This window comes from Leptosomus discolor, chromosome 19 (genome assembly GCF_034619465.1).
Source record: "Leptosomus discolor isolate bLepDis1 chromosome 19, bLepDis1.hap2, whole genome shotgun sequence".
Taxonomy (NCBI): Eukaryota; Metazoa; Chordata; class Aves; order Leptosomiformes; family Leptosomidae; genus Leptosomus; species Leptosomus discolor.
Window position 1 is genome coordinate 13,961,370 of NC_141409.1, and position 19,521 is coordinate 13,980,890.

Below are 19,521 nucleotides of genomic sequence, written 5' to 3' on the forward strand. Positions count from 1 at the left end.
TGGCAAAATCTGCCATAAAAGCAGCAGAAAAGGAAATGCTCGCACTTCAGCAACACCCTCACAGCAGCGTTTCCTGCTGTAGCAGTGGCACTGTGTGCTCACCACCCTGATGAATTCCTGGCTCTAATTGCCTAGAGAGGCGAATGCTGTAGGTAGGGGTGATGAAGGAGGTGTTAGTTTCTGAATCCAGGGGCATCATAGATATTTTCTTGCAGGACTGGCTTTTCTTTGGTTTTGGTGCTGGTTCTTGAAAATTGTCCATGTGTGTATGCTACTGTATTCTTGTAATCTTTTCATATGGCTGTTACATGTAGGTGAATTGCTGATCAGTGGCACTTGTCTGCCCCCATCTCCTGGGGAGGGGAGGAGACCATGTGAGAGCCTGATGCCTGCTACTGTGGTTTTGGTTGAGGCTGGTGTGGAAACTTCCTCTTTTTCTGGAGGAACTGTTTAATTCTGCAATGAATGCACTCCATCTAGTGGGTAATCCTGCTTTTCCTTGTGTTTTGGATATTCACAGTGACTCAGTTGTCAGGGTATGGAGATACCATTTTGTGCTTGTGCTTTCACCAGCGGCAGGAACAGAAAAGTGAGTGCGACTCCGGAGGCTGATCACGGGTCCTGACAGGAAAGCCAGGGGCTGCCAGCTTCCAGCATTTGACCTTTATTCCGTCCGCTTCCCTGCCTGCCTCTAGATTAAAATAAAGCTGCAGAGCTATGGGAGATATTGCTTCCTGGGGTGAATGGACAATAATTGTCCTTTTCATCCTGCAGTACATGCGGTAGCAGGAATAATAGCCCCAGAAAAGGCAGGAAGGTTACTAAACAGAAAGATTTGTGATGAATTGAGCATTAAGTTTATCTGTGGCTACCTTAAATGTGAGGTTGTCAGAAATAATTACAGGACAGTAGCAACTGCTGGCTACCAGAGACGGTGTAAATACCCTCTGTCAGTGCCTGTTGGGTTTTTGGCACAAATCCTGTGCTCGGCACAGTCTGGGAATACGTCCCTCCCTGAAGAGGAGTGAATTAAAGGGAGTGTGGCGGGAGGACTGCCGATCCTGGTGCGCAGCAGCCCGGTGTGCGAGGTGCGACACGAGCGGCCATGTCCCGCGCACGGGTTGCCTCGAGCCCTGTGTCAGCGGTGCGTTGGACCCGCAGGCACTTCTGGCAGAGCTGCCCGTGCTTGGGCGCTGGCGTGGAGCCGGTGCTGCTGTGGTTCACCGCGCCATGCCCGGTGGACGGCAGGAGTGCCCTCTCTTCTCCGGGGGTGGATGTCCCGAGGCTGGGCAGCCTGCTCCGGCCGGCCAAGCGGGCTCCCTCCGGAGGACACCCCTCTGCCCACGCGGGACAACGTGCGCTCGTGCTCTTTTTGAGGCCACGGGCTCCATGTGTGCTAGTGGGCCTTTTTGTGAGGCAGAGGCCAGGCCGGTAACTGCTGGTGCCGGTCTGCCAGCCCCTGGGCAGCACGTGGAGCTCGTCAGCGCTGCTGGTCCTCCGGCTGCGGGAAGGCTGGATGTGGGCTGGGAGGAGGAGGGAACCGGACTGGTGGGGGAGCAGCCTTTTCCCCTTGTGCAGGGAGCAGCAGCCTTGTCCTTAGTTAGCCCAGCAAGAGCTTTCCCTGTCCTCTCTGGCTGCACAGGGGTACAGTTTGCTGCCTGACTGGGGACCTACAAGGGTTAAAAGGCCTCGGTCCTCCCTGTAGCAGCGACCTAGAGCCCTCATCTGGGAGGGAGAGGCTCCTCTCGCCTGGACATGATGTGTTGCTGCTCTTTGGGTTGGAAGTTTCACTGCTCAGGGTTTTTTTGTTTTTAACAAAACACTGGGAACTATTTGTCCTGAAGAACATGCTGTAGTTAGCAAAGTTAATGCACCTCGGGTACCTGGTTTATAACAGTCAGTCTGTAGTGTCTTTTATCAGAATCATCATTCTCAACAGCTTACAGTATTTGACAGATTACAAGGACATTGCTGGTATTAAGTGTCATGTTGAGGAGGCCCCAAATGGTGGATCTCACAAACGGGGAGGCTTCGTGCCCTTTTCTCCTGCGTACGTAGCAGGGCATCAATGCTGACTCCCGGTGTTGCGGCAGCTAACGAACTTAGCAGCGGCATCTCTCCTACCTGTCTGCTGTTGATGGAGGAATGATCGTTGGTTCAGCTGAAAGTTGTACGCTGATGTAACACAGCCAGACAGTTTGGATAAATAAAACATGAAAGATGAATCAGCAGCAGCCACTTCATCTACCATTTACTGTGCCAGGACCAGTTAACTGATACATTCAGGCTTCGCAGCATCCAGCATTGCTCTGAGATGCCCTGGCCAAAGAGGGGAGGGAGGCACATGGGGGCTGCCTGGCCTCGGCCACTTTGTGTGAGTGAAGGACATGTGCCACGCTTGTGTGTGGTGGGTTGGGGCTGCAGCCGTGGTGGCCTCCCGGTGAGGACCTGACTATGAAATGCAGAACCTCCAAAAAATAAACTCAGACCTGATCCTGCCCTTATTTCAGAGGCTGCAAATTTAAATATGTTTTAAAATACTTCAGTGTAATAATTGGAGAGTAGAGGTTTGCCTGAAATACTGTCAGATAAAAACTAAAGGAGGTACTTAGCAACCAGTAACAGTAAAACACAGTGACATGGTTTGATGGCTTAGGATGAAATTTTAATTGTTCTATATTGCATTTCTGTTTATAAAGGCTGTGCAGTAACTAAAGTGTGTTTTTCTTCCATACGTGAATCCAGATTATTGGCAGCAATGCTGGCTTTAACGAGAATTGCAAAGAAAATCTGGTCTCTCAACAATTGTGGAGGCTGTCATTGTGAATTGTGTTTTGAGCTCTTCAAGCCTTGATTAATAGGACGAGGCATCAGTTCAGAATTCATATGGACTCCAAATGAAGTTCTTTGTTCCAAATGGCCTGCTCTTCTGGAGGGCGCCTGTGTTTGGAGCTAGAACCATGTCTATTCAAGACTAATTAGCTAATGCATGTAATAACTTTGGCTGCATCTGCATGAACCGTCTTCCCATAATTCCTTCTGCTGTTACTGTCTCAGAAATGTCATGTGGCTGTTGTAGGGTGTGTGAGAACTGAGGTGACCTGCTTAGTGGATGGGTTAGTTAGTGGAGGTAGTGCTTCAAACTGCTGTATTTCCAAAGGGAAGAGTTTGGTTGCGCTTCTGCGGATCCAGAAGTATGGCAGCGGATGAGGTGTAAGAATCTGTAAATGCTGAAAGTTGTCTGGTGTCTCCTAGTCAGTTATCGTGTAGTTCCTGCAGAGGGGACAGTTGCAAGTGTTGGCTTGGTACCTCCTTACCCTTTTTAAAGTGGGTGGTCAGATACAATGAAAAGGTGCCTTGGGGTTCAGCAGGTGAGGAAAGCTGGGTTTGAATTTGGTGATGTTCTCAGTCAGCTGTTTATTTTCTCTCTCCAAAGAGTCACTTAGGCAACGTCTTGGTTGATATGAAGCTCATTGATATCAAGGACACTTTACCTGTGGGCTTCATCCCTATCCAGGAGACCATCGATACACGTAAGTTGGCGTCTGTTCTTCCGTCCCGTGCCTTGGGAGCAGCTGCTGCACTGGTGCCTGTGCTGCAGGGCGGTGGAGGGCTGTCCCCCAGGCAGAGGGGCTGCTCTCTGGGGTTACATGCGCATGTTTGGGGGCAGCTCTGGACTGCAATGAAACAGCTTTCAGTTTTCCTGCGCTCTTCAGGCTTTTTAATACTGCTGCCAGACTGCCGCCAGCTCTCCTGCTAGAGCAGCACGGCTCTGGGGCTGGAAGGAATAGTTTGTCCTTTCATTCCATGAGGGTGGACTAGGCCTAGCAGGAGCAGAGCTGCTGTGCTAAGGGTTGTTCACGATGGGTAGCAAAAGGAAGGGCATGTGCTTGTGGTGCTGGGTTCCTGTGTCTGGGCTTTACGCCTCTGGCTGTGAGCAAACAGCTTTACAGCTCTCGCTCTGAGCAAATGAAGGCCTCTGCCCTGGCAGCTAGTGCTGAGGTTGGTGGGGTATGTTTGCACTTGCTGAGAGAAGGCACAAGTATGATGTCCAGGGAAAATACCATCCTCATTTCTGCAAGGCAGAAAGCTCTTTCGTGCAACATTTAAGCCAGCAGTTCCCGAACAGTGTCTTCAGGTCCCCTGAGACTCGTGGCAGCAGCAGCTGGAGCAACGTCTGGTCGCAGCACTCTGCTCTGCAGCAGGCATCAAGTGCTTCGGGCTTGCAGTGCAGAGGGGGGGCTGGGGACGAGCCCCCTGGGAGCTGAGTGTGGAAGGGCTGCAGGACACCGTGTGCTGGTGATGCGTGTGCAGCTGCTGCTCGAGAGCAGGGCTGGGGCCAGCGCTCGTCCATAATGAAACCCAGCCTGGCTGCACAGAGGAAGGAGTTCTCTGAACCTGCTCTGCAGGGAGTCACTCTGGGTCTGCAGCAGATGAGGGTGGGTTTTCAGTCACTATGGACCTGGTTCTGATTTGAGACCATGACCTAGAAGTGAAAGGCTCTGCAGCCCATTTTCCATTCCCCTGGAGAGTTCCTGGGCCTGTGTGGTGCGGGGGAGAGTTGTGGGCTTATCCTGCTCGCCCTTGGGAGTGCTGAACACTTGGCGTGTGCTGCTGTAATTTTTGTGAAAGTCCTGGTAAAAGGTGGAAGGGGACTTTGTAATTAATTTAAAATGCATTGGATTGTGACCCATACAATCTTTCAAGCAGAGGCACTGTCTGTATTAATGAAGTGGTGCATATCCCTGCCTCCATTAGCATGAATGAACACATTTCGATTGACTGTTTATAATATGTTTACTTAAAATTAACTCTGGTTAAGCATGTGTAATTAATGAATCCAGCTCCTAAACAAAGTTTGCTATGGACTGCAGACTCTAGCCAAGTGTGAAAGAGCCCAAAGACAAAAGCAAATACTCAGCTTTGTACTTACTGTGAAAGTGAAATAAGAGGCACTGATTTTGTTCAGAGTTAAATTTGTGGTTATATGTGTTTCTGTGCTCTTCTGAGGTACAGTTGACTTGTAGTAAATGTATTGAATACAGCACTCCTTACTGGCTTCTGAGAAAAGTTTCAGATGTGGAAGCCTTAAACCCCGGGTTCCTAAAATCAGTTTTAGGCACTTGAGGTAGAAGTCCTCGTTTTCCAAAGCAGAAAACTAGCCTTCAGGGATACAGGTATTTAACATCTCTAAAAAGCAGCACTGTAACTGCAAAGCTGCACGCACAGATGCTGTATTGTGACACACCTCATGCTGTCTGTACGTTTATTGGTGCTGGTGTGACAGCAAATTTCAGAGGCTGGGATGGATTGCTTTCTCCAAGGTGTGGATTACAAAACAGGAGGAGCCTACAGAGACAGTGCTGCTTGCCATCTGTTGAAGTGAGAGCATGTTTTTAAGCTGGAGGATATTTATTCATATTAAACTGAAGGGTTTTATTTTGCAGGCACTTGTTTGTAGTTGTTGGTTGTTTCCAGATTTTCATTCAGTGTCTGCACTTTAGATTTTCAGTTTAACGATAGACTTCTGTCACGTCTTTCAAGTGCCTGCGTTCACAAATAGAAACCTCACCTTGCTCCCATTGAGACTCTTGCAGGCTCTTTAGGGTGAGAGAGAGCAATGATTTCCAGGCACCACAAATCTGGGTCTGTGTGCCAGCACCAGCTGTTGTCATGCGACTGCCCCATAGCTGAGTCTGGTTGTGTCTGTGTGCGGACAGACAGCGTTGCATGTACACAAATTCATTCTACAGATAAGCCTAAACTCTGATGGGCTTGAGTTTTTCTTGATGAATAACATGGACACAAGTGAAATTGCTCTGCGATGCATAGCAGGAAAGGGCCATGCAGGAGATTCATCCCCCTCTGAACACAGGTCAGTGCAGCATAGTTGCCCGGTAGGAGGTCCTAGTGATTACTGCTTTGTAAATCTGATTTATCCCTACAAAGACACCAGGGCAAACACGGGGAGGGTATCATTTCAGTGCTTGCTGACTTGGGAGGGGTCCCTAACACTTAAGATGCGTGAGGTTTGGGCAGACAGCTTTCACTGTTAGCCCTTCTGTGTGGCAGTCTGTTTTTCTGGCTGCTCCTCCTCTCGGTTTGGTTGGCTGTTTGGAAGCACTTGGCAGAATAAACTGACCGGTTGTGTCAGCAGCTTCCAGGTATGTTCCTAGAGGCGATGCTTGTGGGAGCAATATTTAGATATGACTGTCCAGGCTGGTAAGGCCAACATTACCTTGGGAAGAGAAAGCAAATGTGAGAAGTATGTGGAAGTGGAAAAATCACCTGCCGTTTCTGTTCTGTGGTGCAGTACTCTGGCGTCCGTGATGTCTTATCTTCTCTGCAGAGGGTAGCAGGGAGTATTGGTTTATCGTGGTGCCTAATAACAAATCTCACGCAGTGTACAGAGAGCTCCTGATAGAAAATTTCTCCGGTCGCTGAATGGCACTGCACTGTCTGGTTTGCTGACATATATCTGTTCTTTGGCTCCAGTTCCTGCCATAATTATCTGCCTAATATCTGGAGAGACAATAAATAACATTTATACCCTAATCTTGCATAAAAACCACCCTGTGTCCTGGGTTGTTTTTGCAGAAGAAATAGCTTTCAGAAAGAAGAGGCTGTGCATTAAATTCATCCCTCGAGATTCTACAGAGGCAGCAATCTGTGATATCCGAATCCTGGGTAGATCTAAACAAGCCCCTCCTCAATACACGTTCATAGGGTAAGTACCCCTCACTCCAGAAGCTGTTGTCATAAATTGAATTGTTCCAAGGTGAAGCACCCTGTTTTCCTGTAATTCCTGAGTAGTAGTTTGTAGGAGCTGAAGCTTGTCATTAGAAAATTCCACCTAAGTACAAGTGTTACTGAGTTTGACGTAGGAATTAACTTACCCTTTTTTTTGTCAATTAGAGTGGTTGTCCCTAACCAGGGGCTTGTGTTTGTGAAACACGTCATTGTTTGATACTTGTGCACGTGTGCAGCATTTGCTTGATGTCTTCCGTGCTGATTACACAGGGAGTTGAACAACATGGGCATTTGGTACCGGATGGGCAGAGTTCCACGCAACCATGAATCTTCACAGCCTGTGACTCCTCCTTCCCAAGTACCATCTTCGACACCAGCTCCTAACCTGCCAAGGTAAGTTTGCTGCGTTCCAGCCCCTTCTGCTTGATGCTGTGGTGTGTAGTTACTAACCTTGCCTGGTGGAATCAAGACCAGGGTACCACGTCAGTATGAGTGATTACGTGGCGTGATCTGATAAGGAGGGAAAGTGTCATTCTTTCAAGTATTTGCCTACTGGAAGTTCCTTTGGCTGTCATTGTATAAAGACATAGAGGTGAAGAAGTCAGAAGAAAGCAGCAGCCTGTGGAGGAAGGGAAACCGCAAACTACACCTTTCCTTTGCTTTCAGCTGTGCGGGATGTAGTTTCCACGTGGGTCACCCCTGGAGGGTGGGCCAGGACTGTAGCCAAGCTGATCTCTGTCCTTGACCAAAAGTAGGGAGAAGCGTTCATACAGATTTTAGTGTGTAGAGAGACAAGTTTTGCTCATTCTCCAGAATCGGTCCACTCATGGTTTGAAGTACTGGCCCTGTTTTTTCTTTTCTTGGACCTGACTACTGTGCTCCAGCCTTGCGGCTGACATTGGGCATGCAGAGCAGACTGCTCAACCTGCAGCGACTGACAGGAGCAGTCTTCTGGGCAGACGCTGGCATAGCGTCGGTCCAGGTTGTTTTCCTTGCGTTATAGACAATATTTGTGTGTATAAATGTGTGCACTTGTGTGTGTACTTGCATGTGACAGTAGTCCTGTGTTGACAGCTTGCTTGCTGGATTTCTCTGGACAAAACAGCGTGTTGTTAAGCAGCAAACCAACCCAGACAGAGGTTAAACTGAGCACTTTGTACTCCTGGCACTTGCTCTGAAAGCACAGCATCCAGTGTGAGACGAGCTCCTACTGATGAGGCTCATCGACTGAACTCTGGGCCGGGCCATTGCCAGGGACAGCAAGTTCTCTGCGGGTCCCTTTGGGCTTTCGCCTAATTAAGTGAACATGTATTTTTGCAGTAGGCATTTGGTGTGCTGCAGACGCATTTACAGTGTTACAGTAACTATTGAGAGCTAGAGTTTTGAAGGAGGCAGCAGAGTGCAATTCCAGGGGGATCGCTTTGTACACAAAGGTCCTTGTGTCATATGGGTGGAAAATCCTCATGTCCTTCAGAGTCTTGATTTACAGGTCGTGTCAGAGTGACACTTTTAAACTGCTGTAAACTGTTCCTGAAAAAGCCATTGGGTGTGATTTTTTTTTTTTTAAGGCCGGCGTGTACCTTTGAGTCTTCACTCAGACTTAAATCTGCTGTCTCGTGGTGGCTCTTTGAGCCCTCCAAAGCATTTGGGCGTTTCTTTCACTGAGTTTTGCTCAGTCGCCTGCCATGCCATTGCACACTGCTTGCTGTCCTGCAGGCAGAGCTGCTCTCTTCCTTCTCAGAGGTGGACACAAAAGAGATGAAAAGCCAGCAGTCTTCTGGAGGTTTCAGCCTGTCCTGCTGGGGGCCGATACGTTGTTTTGAAGCTCTGCTGGACATGAGCTACATGCTAGCACAGGCCATGCAAGATCAGAGAAAAAGATGTCTTTATTTTAGAGCACAGGTCTTCATTTTCTGTCTGCAAGAAATTCCTGCCTGGGCAGATTTCCACAATAAAGAGAAAAAATTATCATAGCAAGAGAATGTCAATGGCAGTCCTTAATCACTAAGTGTGGAAGGGTCACTTTATGGCTGAGCAGGGAAGGCTGCAGAGCAGCATCAGAGCTATTGGGAACAGGGCCAAAATTAGAGCTCAGAGCATCAGCGACAGTCTGAAAAGAAGTGTTTACAAGGCTTATATATTTTATAACCTCTTGTTGTACAGTTTATGGTTTACAATGGCTGCAAGGAAATTGGATCAGTTTTGTTTTACTTGCCAAATAAAGCAAATGTCAAAATAGTCAATATAAAATGTATTCTAATTTGGCTGAGTTAAAACAGCCAGTATGCAGTGGAATAATTGAATGTTACATTAATGCCTCCTAGTAAAAACCACCTGTCTGTAGCCAGCTCCACTCTCGTGCCCTGTGCATGATTTACAGGTAACTTTTACACCACCAGCCTGATCATTCAAGGCATCTTTCATGTCTGTTTTTTTACTCTGATTATTTATTATCCAATATATTTTTTAAGAAATAGAAATGTATATAAAGGTGCATCCTGCAAATATTTCACCATTACGAGGAACGCGTACTACTTGAAAGCCTTTTCTAATACTTTATCAGCAATGTGCTAAGTTACTCAACATTTAATGTTTGTGGAAGATTGTAGTCACAAGTAACCTCTTATTTTTACATCACCATAGAGAGATGAGATTATGCTGATAGCCAGTTTGCCGTTTTATTCCATGTGGCTATATCCTGACAGGAGCAGCAGCAAGTTATTCTGATGCTGCTGTGAGTGCTAAGAGAAAATCGGTGAGCAGTGCCGAACAGAGCGTGCTGTGGGGAATCTGCTGTTAGGCTGGTCAGATATTTAAGCTATTCTCTTTAGATGCTGTCTAGCTAGATAAAATAATTTTAAATCAAGAGGGTATCCTTGAGTGCTTCAGAACAGCTGCTAACACTAGACAGAAAGTAAACCAGTAACACACACCCGTGAGCTTCTGCACAGCAAAACCTCCCTAAACGGAAGGACTTTGCTGTGGGAGATGTTTATTTCTGCACCAGCCATGTTTCCTCCTCTGGTCCTTGGTGTAAGTTACGGGTGGCAGCGGGTGGCGGCACATCAGAGTTTTGCCGTGTGCCAGAGGTTTGACCTCCACAGCTTGCTGCACGTCAGCATTGCTGCTTCCGCCGCTTTTCGCAGGGTTACGGCTCGCAGTCAGAACTGCACAAGGGGAGGCTTTGTTTGATATTCGTGCTGGACTGCATATGTTATTTTTCAGCCATTTCTTCTCCTTGGTGTTTCCTACTGCAGGCATCTGGCTTAATGGTCTCTAACGGCAGCCCTCGCGCGTCCCAGTGAGGATGGCATGCTGTGCCGTAGAGCACAACCGTGCCATTGTGCGAGGCTTCAAGCTGCTTTGCTGTCTTCTCTCCAAATTCTGCGACAGCTCCTTGGCACTAATGGCAGCCTGGAGAAATGCACTTGCCGTTTCCCATCCTAGAAGGCTGCTACTAAAGAACTGCTTTTGTTGACTTGAGTCACCAGTGGGAGTTTAATGTAACTTCCTCAGTGCCTCTGCTCTGTGTTCAAGACCTGCGCTTTCCCGTGCTGTGTGGTGACATTGCTTTGGGGAACAAGAGGGTAATCCTCCCCCAAAAGGGGTGCTAGTAACAGGTAACTCACCTGCCCTTTGCACACTTCTGCTTCACCCAGCCTGTGGATCAGCAACTGCCGGTGCATGGACTGAGGACTTGGAGAAAAGTGCACGCGTGAGCGTTTGAGCAGTGTCTGGGGACTCAGCCCCTCCATGCCTCAAGCTCTGTTGGAGCAGGCTAGAGCAGGATTTGTGTGTGACATTCTCTTTGCCAGTCCAGTTCCAGCCTTGTGGGAGGAAGTCTCTGACTTCTGTGAGTGCATGCATAGCCAACCTCGGACCGTTTAGCTTTGTGGCTGCCTGTGCAATGTCTCCCATCACAGCAGTGGTGCTTTGTGAGCCCCTGTGGCTCCCGCGGTCCGGGAGTGCATTTCACACCCCTTCCTGAGGTGCTGCAGGAGTCTCTGCCGCCATCATTCAGACAGCCCTCTCACAGTTTGTCAGCTGCAAGCAAGATGTCAGTCAGTGCTGCTGAAGTGTGTTTTACAGTGACAGACATAATTGCACTTAACTTTTTGCGTGGATGTTATCAATCTGTGATGGATACTTTGGGAAATGGAGCACTCTGATTGCAGATGATGTGTCACAGGCGTTTAATCTTCCTCTCGGAGAGACCAGGATTCAGTCACAACTTTTACTTGTTGATGTCAGGTTTTGAAAATGTAGATCCGCGCTGACCCTGGGAGTTGTTCAGTCATTTAGTTTGCAAGGCTGTCATCTGAAAGGTTAATGGCTTGCCGGGGAGAAGGAAGATCTTGCTGCGATCCGCTTGTATTTGTATCATGCGCTAGCATGGCTGGGTGCTTAGTGTTCAGGTTCAGAAGGGCAAAACCCCTCGAGCTGCCTTCCTGGGATGCCTGTGGCACGTCTGCGTGGCTGTCCTGATTGAAGCCCACAGAAGCCCAAGCTGCAGCTCTCGGTGGGGCTCATGGTGCCTGTGGCTGTCCGGGAGGCAGAGTCAGGAGTCGGTTGCTCGTGCTCTGGACTGACCAGAAAGGCACACGGGTGAACAAAAGAGTGTTGGCCCTGAGTGCCGCACCTCCAAGTGTGCCTGGTGGCCAGGAGAGGTGGCAGAGCTGGTGGGATGCCTGGCCTGGCCCGGCCCGGAGAGCCCATGGCGTGGGAGCACTGCAGCTCGGGAGGGAGTTGCTGTCTGGGTGGGGTGGCAGGCGGAACGCTGGGCAGCTCGGTCAGGTTTCTTGCACATGGGGCTTCTGGGGCAGCCAGGAACGAGCTGTCGTGGGCGCCGGCAGAAAGAGGCAGCAGTTTGCACATGCAGACGGAGGGAGAGTTGGGAGGGGGTAGGCGCTGCCCCAACAGCTGCACGCTGCTGGCACGGCACGGCTGCCCGCTGCCATGCTCACAGCAACGGGGACAGCCGAAGCTGGCACGAACCAGACATGGTTTTCTCCTGGTTAGCAAGGCGAAGCGGCGGTGAGTATGGGGTGAGCCAGAGCGCGGGAGCCTGCCTCGGCCTGGGGGAGCCAGACAAAGCCTCCACGGGCCCAGGGGGTCCGTGTCCAGCCGGGCACTGCGAGATGCCCACCGTGGGCAGGCAAGGGACTGGGCTGCTGGTGCTGGCGGTGGGGCCCAGCTGGGAAAGGCAGCGGGTGCTCCCCACCACCCCGGCTGGGGGGGGCTGCAGGTGGGCTGCCAGCCCTGACAGTAGCTCCAGCACAGCCACTGGGCCCCGTGCTGGTCTGTCCCAGGGGAGGCGGCGATCCCTCCGGGCTCTTGTGAGGGTTCAGCCCCAACCCAGGAGCGATGTCCAGGGGCAGAGCAGCATGTGTGCCTCTCCCTGCTGCCTGCCTCCTCCCCAGGAGTCCGGGCTTCTGCAGAGAGGGGCAGCGTGCTGTGCCAGACCCGGGGCCCCAGCGTATGTCTGCTGTGCTTGTAAGTCCTGCCTGATCTGCATGGCTAATAAGGTACAGAAACAGCTCATTTGTGCTGCAGCTCCCAGCCCTGGCAGCTGCGGGTCCGGCGTGGCTGGCAGCCGTCCCGCCCGCGCTGACCGCAGTCAGTCTGTGCCACTGAGTGCTCGGGCCACGAAGTACCGATCGGGCAGGAGTGTTGTGCCAGGGAAGTGCTGCTCTGGTTTTGATAAGAAGATAACAAATGCCCTACTTAACCCCCTGAAATAAGAGCAGAATGTGTAAATTTTCCTCCCGTGCTCCCAATTACCTTTTAAACAGTTAAGCTACCTCTCCTTGGGAAAGGGAAATGATTTGCTCCTGTTCCTCTGCTCCCAGTGGAGCTTAACGTTAAGGAATGCAAGAATTTCCTTTCTAGGCAGAGAAGTCTGATTTTTCAAATTGATTTATTAATGCTGTTTGAACTTTGTCGTGTAAGCTTGGAAAGTGATCAGTGTGTGGCTTTCTGCTGGAGGCTGATGATGTGCAATAGGTGGCAGCTAATAAAGCAGCACCAGCAAGGCAGCGTGGTGGAGACCTGGGCTCGGTCTGATGATAAGCCAGTCTTGCTCTGTGCAGTGGGTTAATTGAAAGGAAGTGGGAAGCCTTTTACTTTCCCTGGTTTTTAAGTAGCAACAATATTATTTAAAAATAACTATCTTAATTTATTCTTTAAGAAATTTAAAATAGATTTTATGGAGAGTCTATAGAGGAAAAGGTTCCAGGGTTTCAGTGTTTTTCTGCTCTGGTGTAGAACAAAGCCAAGACTTCAGAAAGCTGCCATGGACTGGAGGCAGACACCACTGGTAGCCTGATGGCCAGGATGCTTTCACAGAGTGGTGGGGATCTACCTTGAAGTCCCTCATCTGAACCGACTGCTACCAAATAAGGAGCACTTCGGGATGGATGTTTCTGGTTTGACTGGAAACTGCTGTGAGAAACGTTGTCAGTGGGATCTCCGACAGTCTGTCCTTTCTACAAAATGCTTCCTTCTTGATGGAGTTGCATTTTCTAATCTGTTTCATTACAAGAGCTCTGAATTAAAACTACATTCTCATTTACAGCTAATAAAACATATTCTTTGGTGTGAATGCTCAAATCACTTGTATTGCAAAATACAGCACAGTATTCCTAGTTTTTAAATTATGTATGCTACAGGAGGCCAAGGATGGTACAAGAGCAGGGTTCACATAGCAGTAGCTATTGATTTAAAAAAAAAAAAAAAAAAAACCAACAAACAAAACAAAACACACCCCACCCCACCCCCCAAAAAAAAAACAGGTTGAAACAATAAGTCGAAGCTTGGAGGAAGTGTTTCCATAGACCCTTTCTGATGGGTATGGCAAGAAGCAGAATTTAAGGATGAAATGTCTGTGATGCATGTACACTGTGCAAATCTGAACACGATGGTCTGTTTGAGTGGATAAGGGGTGCTGGCATACATTGATACAGAGTCTGTTTCCCATAAGGAATTTGTTATGAAAAATGCACTGACCGTATGGCTTGCGTCCAACTCAGCTGGATGAAGACGTGCAAAAATTGGTCATGGTCCAGTATGTTTTAGTGGTAGAAAATGATGATTAGGAAAAAGTGTTTAAACAATATGAGTGGTTTCCAGGCACAAGATTATGCCTCTTGTAGCAGCCGAGAGAGAGAGACATTAGCTGTAGTTAGAAGTCTAATCGATTTAGCTGATTTTGAGGATGCATTGAAAAATTTGGGCAGTGCTCTGAGTGAAGAGGCTTCGATCTCTGTAGAGCCATTTTTCTTTATAGAGCCCTGTTCCTGGTATAGTAATATTCCTGGAGGCATGTTTTCTTTGGGGTATAGCGTAGGGTCATTAAGTACAAACCGAAGGTATTCATTCAAAGAAGCTCTATACTCAGTTGTTAAATAAGCCCTGTGGGGGAATTGAGCGTTTTTCCCCTAAAACTTCTGTGTTGTCTGCTATTTAATATGATCTCTGCCACTGTTGATTTGTAATCTGTGCTTTCACCCTGAAGTGCATGTGGTTGTGTTCAGATATTTCCTCCTTTAAATCAATCACTTTCACCATTTTCCAAAACACTTCTTGAGTTTATTGCTTTTAGTAAAGTGTTTGGACTGTCATTATTTATTACTGGCAAAGTGCTGACAACGTGCTCTTCCCAAATGAGTCTTTATGTGGAATATTTGTTTAGCAGGTTCTGCGGGGGAGGCATCGCTGCCGGGCTGTGCCTGCAGCACCCCGGTGCTGGGGGTCTGCCTGGGCGGCAGCCCCCCTCTGTGCCCGGCCCCTGGCGAGGGGCTTGCCTCCGTGAGGTGCTGCTGGTCGGACGCGTGAGCCTGGGCTTTGTTATGCTGATTAATTTGACAGAATTTAAAATCTTAACCGAAGGAAGCTTACGCCGTGTGTAATTTATCTTTTTGGAGTATTTCTGCTGTTTGGCAATTTTTCCCTACTGCTTCATTATCTGAAAACTCCTGACTCTGGAGAGTAGCTAGTGAAGGATGTGGAAAGCTGCGCTCTTCCCGCTGCAGCCTCCAGAGACACCGCGCTGCTCATCTAAGACAACCACTTCATAAGCACTTCATGCTTACAGTATGAGGTCTTCGTTCTTTGATGCAGCCCTCTGCCTATAACAATTTAATGGGCTACAGCTCAGACTTTCAAGCAGTGTAAATTAAACTTGTTGGGTTTTTTCTATTGTTTGGCAGCTGTTCTATCCTGGTTACTCAAGTCCTCTGATCTAAATTAATCCCTGTATAGAGGGAGCTTGCAGGAGCTTCGTTCTGCATTAAGCCTTACGTTTTGGGTTGCTGGTCTGCAGTAGATCATGCTCCCTTGTTAGCATCATCGGGGCCTGTTCCGTTCAGCTGGTGATCGCTTTAGGCTTGGCAGAATGGCGCAACATCATTTTCCCCGGTCTTCAAGGTGTGGTCGTTTCGGGAGGGGGTTACGCAGAGGCGCGCCGTGTGTCGCACGTTGAGTACGCGTGCTGCAGACAGGCCTTCCTCCCCTTCTGCAGCTGGGAAAATGAAACGGGTAAATCTAAAAGTGGAAAGAATCACTCACTCCCTTTTTCATTCTCTCATGCATTTGGGCTTTTATAAAATCTAGATCTGGCACCACCAGCTCTCATTGATTTTTGGGAAACAGGATATTTTAGTAGCTTGGAATGAGATGAAATGCTTGCAAAGCCCATATGTTGCTTGTTTCAGGGAAAGGGTCAGGAAGGTTTTAGAAAGTATTTAAATATTTGGTTTACACGATTAGAATAGATTGTCTGGAATGAAGTCCATTACCCGAGGTGATTCTTGCCTCACAGTTTTGTTTTTCATTGCAGTTCTTGGGAGTATGAGGTAGGTGTTCTGGCATCGCAGTGCCTGAGCACAGTAAAAGTTAAGAACTGTGAATAAATACTGTAGATGGGATTACGGATGCTGCCGGAGCCGTGGATCTCTGCTGCGGCGTTGTCTGTACGCTGCAGTTGGGAGGATGCGTGCTGGCAGAGTGAGCAGCTGCTGAGAGGTCCTCTGATGTCTGTCAGTGAAACTCCAGCAGCTCCTTTCTTAGAAATGGGCTTTTTCCTCCCTCCACAGGCAAAGCTTTCAAGTTGGATTATGTTTCTTGAGACCTACAGCCTGATGTTAACTTCTTGTAGCTGTGTTCTCAGCCTTCTACAGCTTGGAATTTAATTGTTCCATCCTCAGTTTTTTGTGAGGCGTGTTCTTTGCATGGTCTATTGATTATGGAAGATTGATTGATTCGTTTTATTTGAAGGTGTTCTTGTGAGACTGCAGGTTTTGTGGCACTGTTCTTAAGTTCATTTAAAATAAATGGCAGTCCTGACAGTAGTACATCAAAGAACAGGACAATTCCAGTCTGGGGCGTGCAGTATGGCTTCTAATGGATTGGATAACATGGGGCGGTTCTTAAACGTTTTGCCTGATTTCTCTACCACGCTTGTCCAATCAGTTGGAAAGCAAAAACATACCGTTGTTCTTTTGCTGGGCATTGTTGATATTTTTATATGAATTATGAAGCATCCTTTGATATCTGGCATTTCCCCTTGCGATTCTCTGTTACTTTTTATGAGTACTTGCCTCCTAACTTCAAAAGCAGTTCATCACCTTCCTGCAGACAGTTATTAATAACTGATTTGGAACTGTGGGGCATTCCTGGGCCTGTTTTATGTGAGTTTCTCTCCAAAAACATTCAAAAAGTGGCCATAATGTGCACAGACCTCAAACCACCTTTGCTAGCATGTGAAGGATCTCTCTCATCACATGCTGCTTCTGTTGCTGTTGTATGTGGACTTATTCCGTAGATTTAATGACTAAACTAAAAACTGAAGTTCAGAGAGTAATTAAATCTGCCCTGTCCTGAACTGTGCTGTTGCAGTTGTTTCATCCTAAATTGCCTGGAAATTATCATATGCTGGGGAAAACATTTTTTGTATTTAACCCATGCTGGAACAGCGTGGTTTTGACTTTGGCGTTGGAGGGCGCAGGCTGGAGCCCTGGCGGCTGGCCTCGCTGGGGCAGGCGTCCGTCCCTCCTTCCCGGCAGCACCCCGGCCGCCTCGCTGTTCTCATTTGGCGTGGAGGAAGAAAGCTGTTTTCTGTAACAGTTGAAAAGGAAAATAATTGGCATGGGGGTAGTTAATGTGAGTTGCCATTCCTTAACATTAGAGATTCCACTAAAGTACTAATAATTACCGTTAATATCTTTCAGTGGAAACTTTCAGAGTAAACGAGCACTGGTTGAAGCAGTATTTAACGGCATGCTGCTGGCATGATAAGAATGCAAATAAGCGTTATTAGCCTAATGATTTTGCTGTCACCATGGCTGTGCAGCAGTAGTGTTGTGAATATGTCATGCAGTACTCGTGAATTTGGGAAGTGTGTCAAAACACAACTTCAATTAGTTTGCTCTAATTATGGCTCTGGAGAGTTCATAACTATATCACTCCTCATTAAAAGAGATTTTTCTTATATGGATTAATACAGCAAATAAAGGGATGTTTGAGGGGTCTGAGGCAGAGCTGTGTGGAGGGAGGATGCCCATGGTGTGCCGGGAGGTGCAGTGGGTCTGGAGCAGCACTGGGGTCCGGCCCTGTCCCGTGAGTTCCCAGTGCAGGGCAGGGGCTGGGAAAGCTCCCGTGCAGGGCAGGCAGAACCGGGCGGCTGCGCCAGCTCAGCCGGTGGGCAGCAGCTTCGGCATCCCTTGGCATCCCTCGGCACACAAACCTGGCGGGTGATCCTGGACAGGCTCTTCAGGTTAAAAACAAACAAACAAAAAACCCCAAAACAAACCATAAAAGCCTTCGTAGGAACAGCACTTGATGCTGTAATAGAGATCTGGCCTGAGCGCTGGGCTCAGATAAAGGTCGAGGAGCGGAGGAGGTCAGAAGCCTGTGTCAGTCTGGCATCTCCGGCAGAGCCCCGCAGGGTGCCAGGTGTCCGGGTGCCCCTCCCCGGGAACCCGTCGCGTCTCTTCAGCGCTGCCTGTCTGCGTTGCCTGAGCACGTGCTCGCTTTGCGGAGCAGGGAAGAGATTCTTGTGCTCGTAGGTGAGCAGTTGGTGAAGGGTTAAAGTAGTAATTGTTTAAATCTTTTAGGCTTTTCGCCCAGTTCTGTGATAATTTGATGAAGAACTTCACCCTAATTAAATATTCAAATTAGGAATAAGTGTCAATATGGCTTCCCATTGCCTGGAATGATGATTAATTGTATTCAAAACTCTAGTGGCCGCTGTAATCTAAACCAAACCGTTGTTCTTGATTATTTCTGCAACACATTTACCATGTTTTTGTTTTAAAATTTAAACTAGTAATTGATTTGCCATATGCCGCAGAGCTGCACATACTTTCACGATATGTGTTTAGGAACTTGGGGACTTTGTAATTGGGATTTTCTTGCTTTTCAATGGCAGCCTCTTTTTTTTTTTTTTTTGTCTTCTACAATGCAAAGTGATTTGGCTTTCACAACACATAAGGAAAATACATTATGCAATCAACTTAATAGGTATAAGTTATATTGATCCTGGCCAAAGTTTGCATTAATTTAAAATAAATTAGACTTTGTTTCCCTTTTTTTCCCTACAACGTCATGCTTTTAAGAAAGGGAAAGAGAGCTCTGGTCTCCTCCTAGCAGTCGCTGCCCTCTGTCTTCTGGTCTTGCAGCTAGATGTTCTCCTTGGAGAGACCTGGCTCTCCTTGGTTGCAGCTCAGTGGGAGTGATGAGGTGCCCATCCATCCTCCCTCAGAGATGGACAGCGGCCATGGAGCTGGGGGCATGGGCTGTCGTTTCCAAACACCCCCATCACCCCTGGCGCTGGCGGGCCGGCGTTGGCAGCGGCTGAACTGGCACTTTTGGCCCACGAGCGGTTGCAGGAGATCCTGCTGGCTGAAGGCAGGCACCCCACGTGTGCCCCTTGTAATCCCCCTGCCACGAGGGAGCACCTTGGCCTGTCTCTTGCCATCTGAAATGGAGAGCAGCGGGATGCCCCGCGGGGTTAGGCAGCGAGATACCCCACGGGGTTAGGCAGCGAGGCCTGCGTGCGTCCTCGTCTGCCGCCACATTCGTGCGTGTGTGGCCAGAGTCCCTCGGACGGTGAGTGATTCATTTTAATTACGTGCGCGGAACGTGGGCGCCGCCTCGGCATATGGCGCTGGTGGGACCTGGTGCTGGCGCGAGCTGCCAGGCGTGCGGGTGGCGGCGGGGGCTCAGTTCGGAAAGCCTCCCGCGGACGAGGGATTCGGAGCGGCTGCTGCGTGGCTCGTGGAGCTGACAGCTCCTTCGTGTGGCTTCCCGAGCCAGCCATGGGGCTGTCCCTGCAGGCCGCTGGCCAAAGGGACGCTGTCACCTCCCATGCCACTTGCAGGGGCCCGGCCAGCTTGGTGGTGGCTCGTGGAAAAGGGCTGTTCAGCGGGAAGAGGGTCAGCCTCTCCTGCGGCAGGAGCTGGTAGAAACTTTAAAAATACACTGCTTAGAAATGAGCCTTTTCAGTAGATCTGCTTTGTTTACTGCCAAAACAATTCCTGCTGTTCTGTTTGGCCTGAAGAAAGCGGTCCCCCGTACAAGCAAGAGAAATTCAAAAGCCTTTCTGTTAGCTGTTTTGGTGCCTTGGAAAGTATTTTTGGATATTGCTATTAAAAAACAAATGAAAAGCGTGTAATGCCTACAGGCAGTGGTCTTCTGTTTTAAAGTGTGTGCATGACAAACCTGCCTCTGCTCACAAAGAGTCTCATATGGATTGTGTTTTCGACAGCGAACTGT

At 48.7% G+C, this 19,521-nt stretch overlaps 1 protein-coding gene across 2 annotated transcripts in view; it reads left to right on the plus strand.

Annotated features, from left to right (window-relative positions):
* The window catches only part of MVB12B (multivesicular body subunit 12B), a 62,740-nt gene that overhangs the window by 13,392 nt on the left and 29,827 nt on the right, over positions 1-19,521 (plus strand). For both annotated transcript variants that reach the window (XM_086475672.1, XM_086475673.1), the window contains exons 4-6: positions 3,437-3,533; positions 6,598-6,727; positions 7,021-7,143. In XM_086475672.1, the coding sequence (XP_086331798.1) occupies positions 3,437-3,533; positions 6,598-6,727; positions 7,021-7,143 (350 nt within the window). The remainder of the gene's footprint in view (positions 1-3,436; positions 3,534-6,597; positions 6,728-7,020; positions 7,144-19,521) is intronic.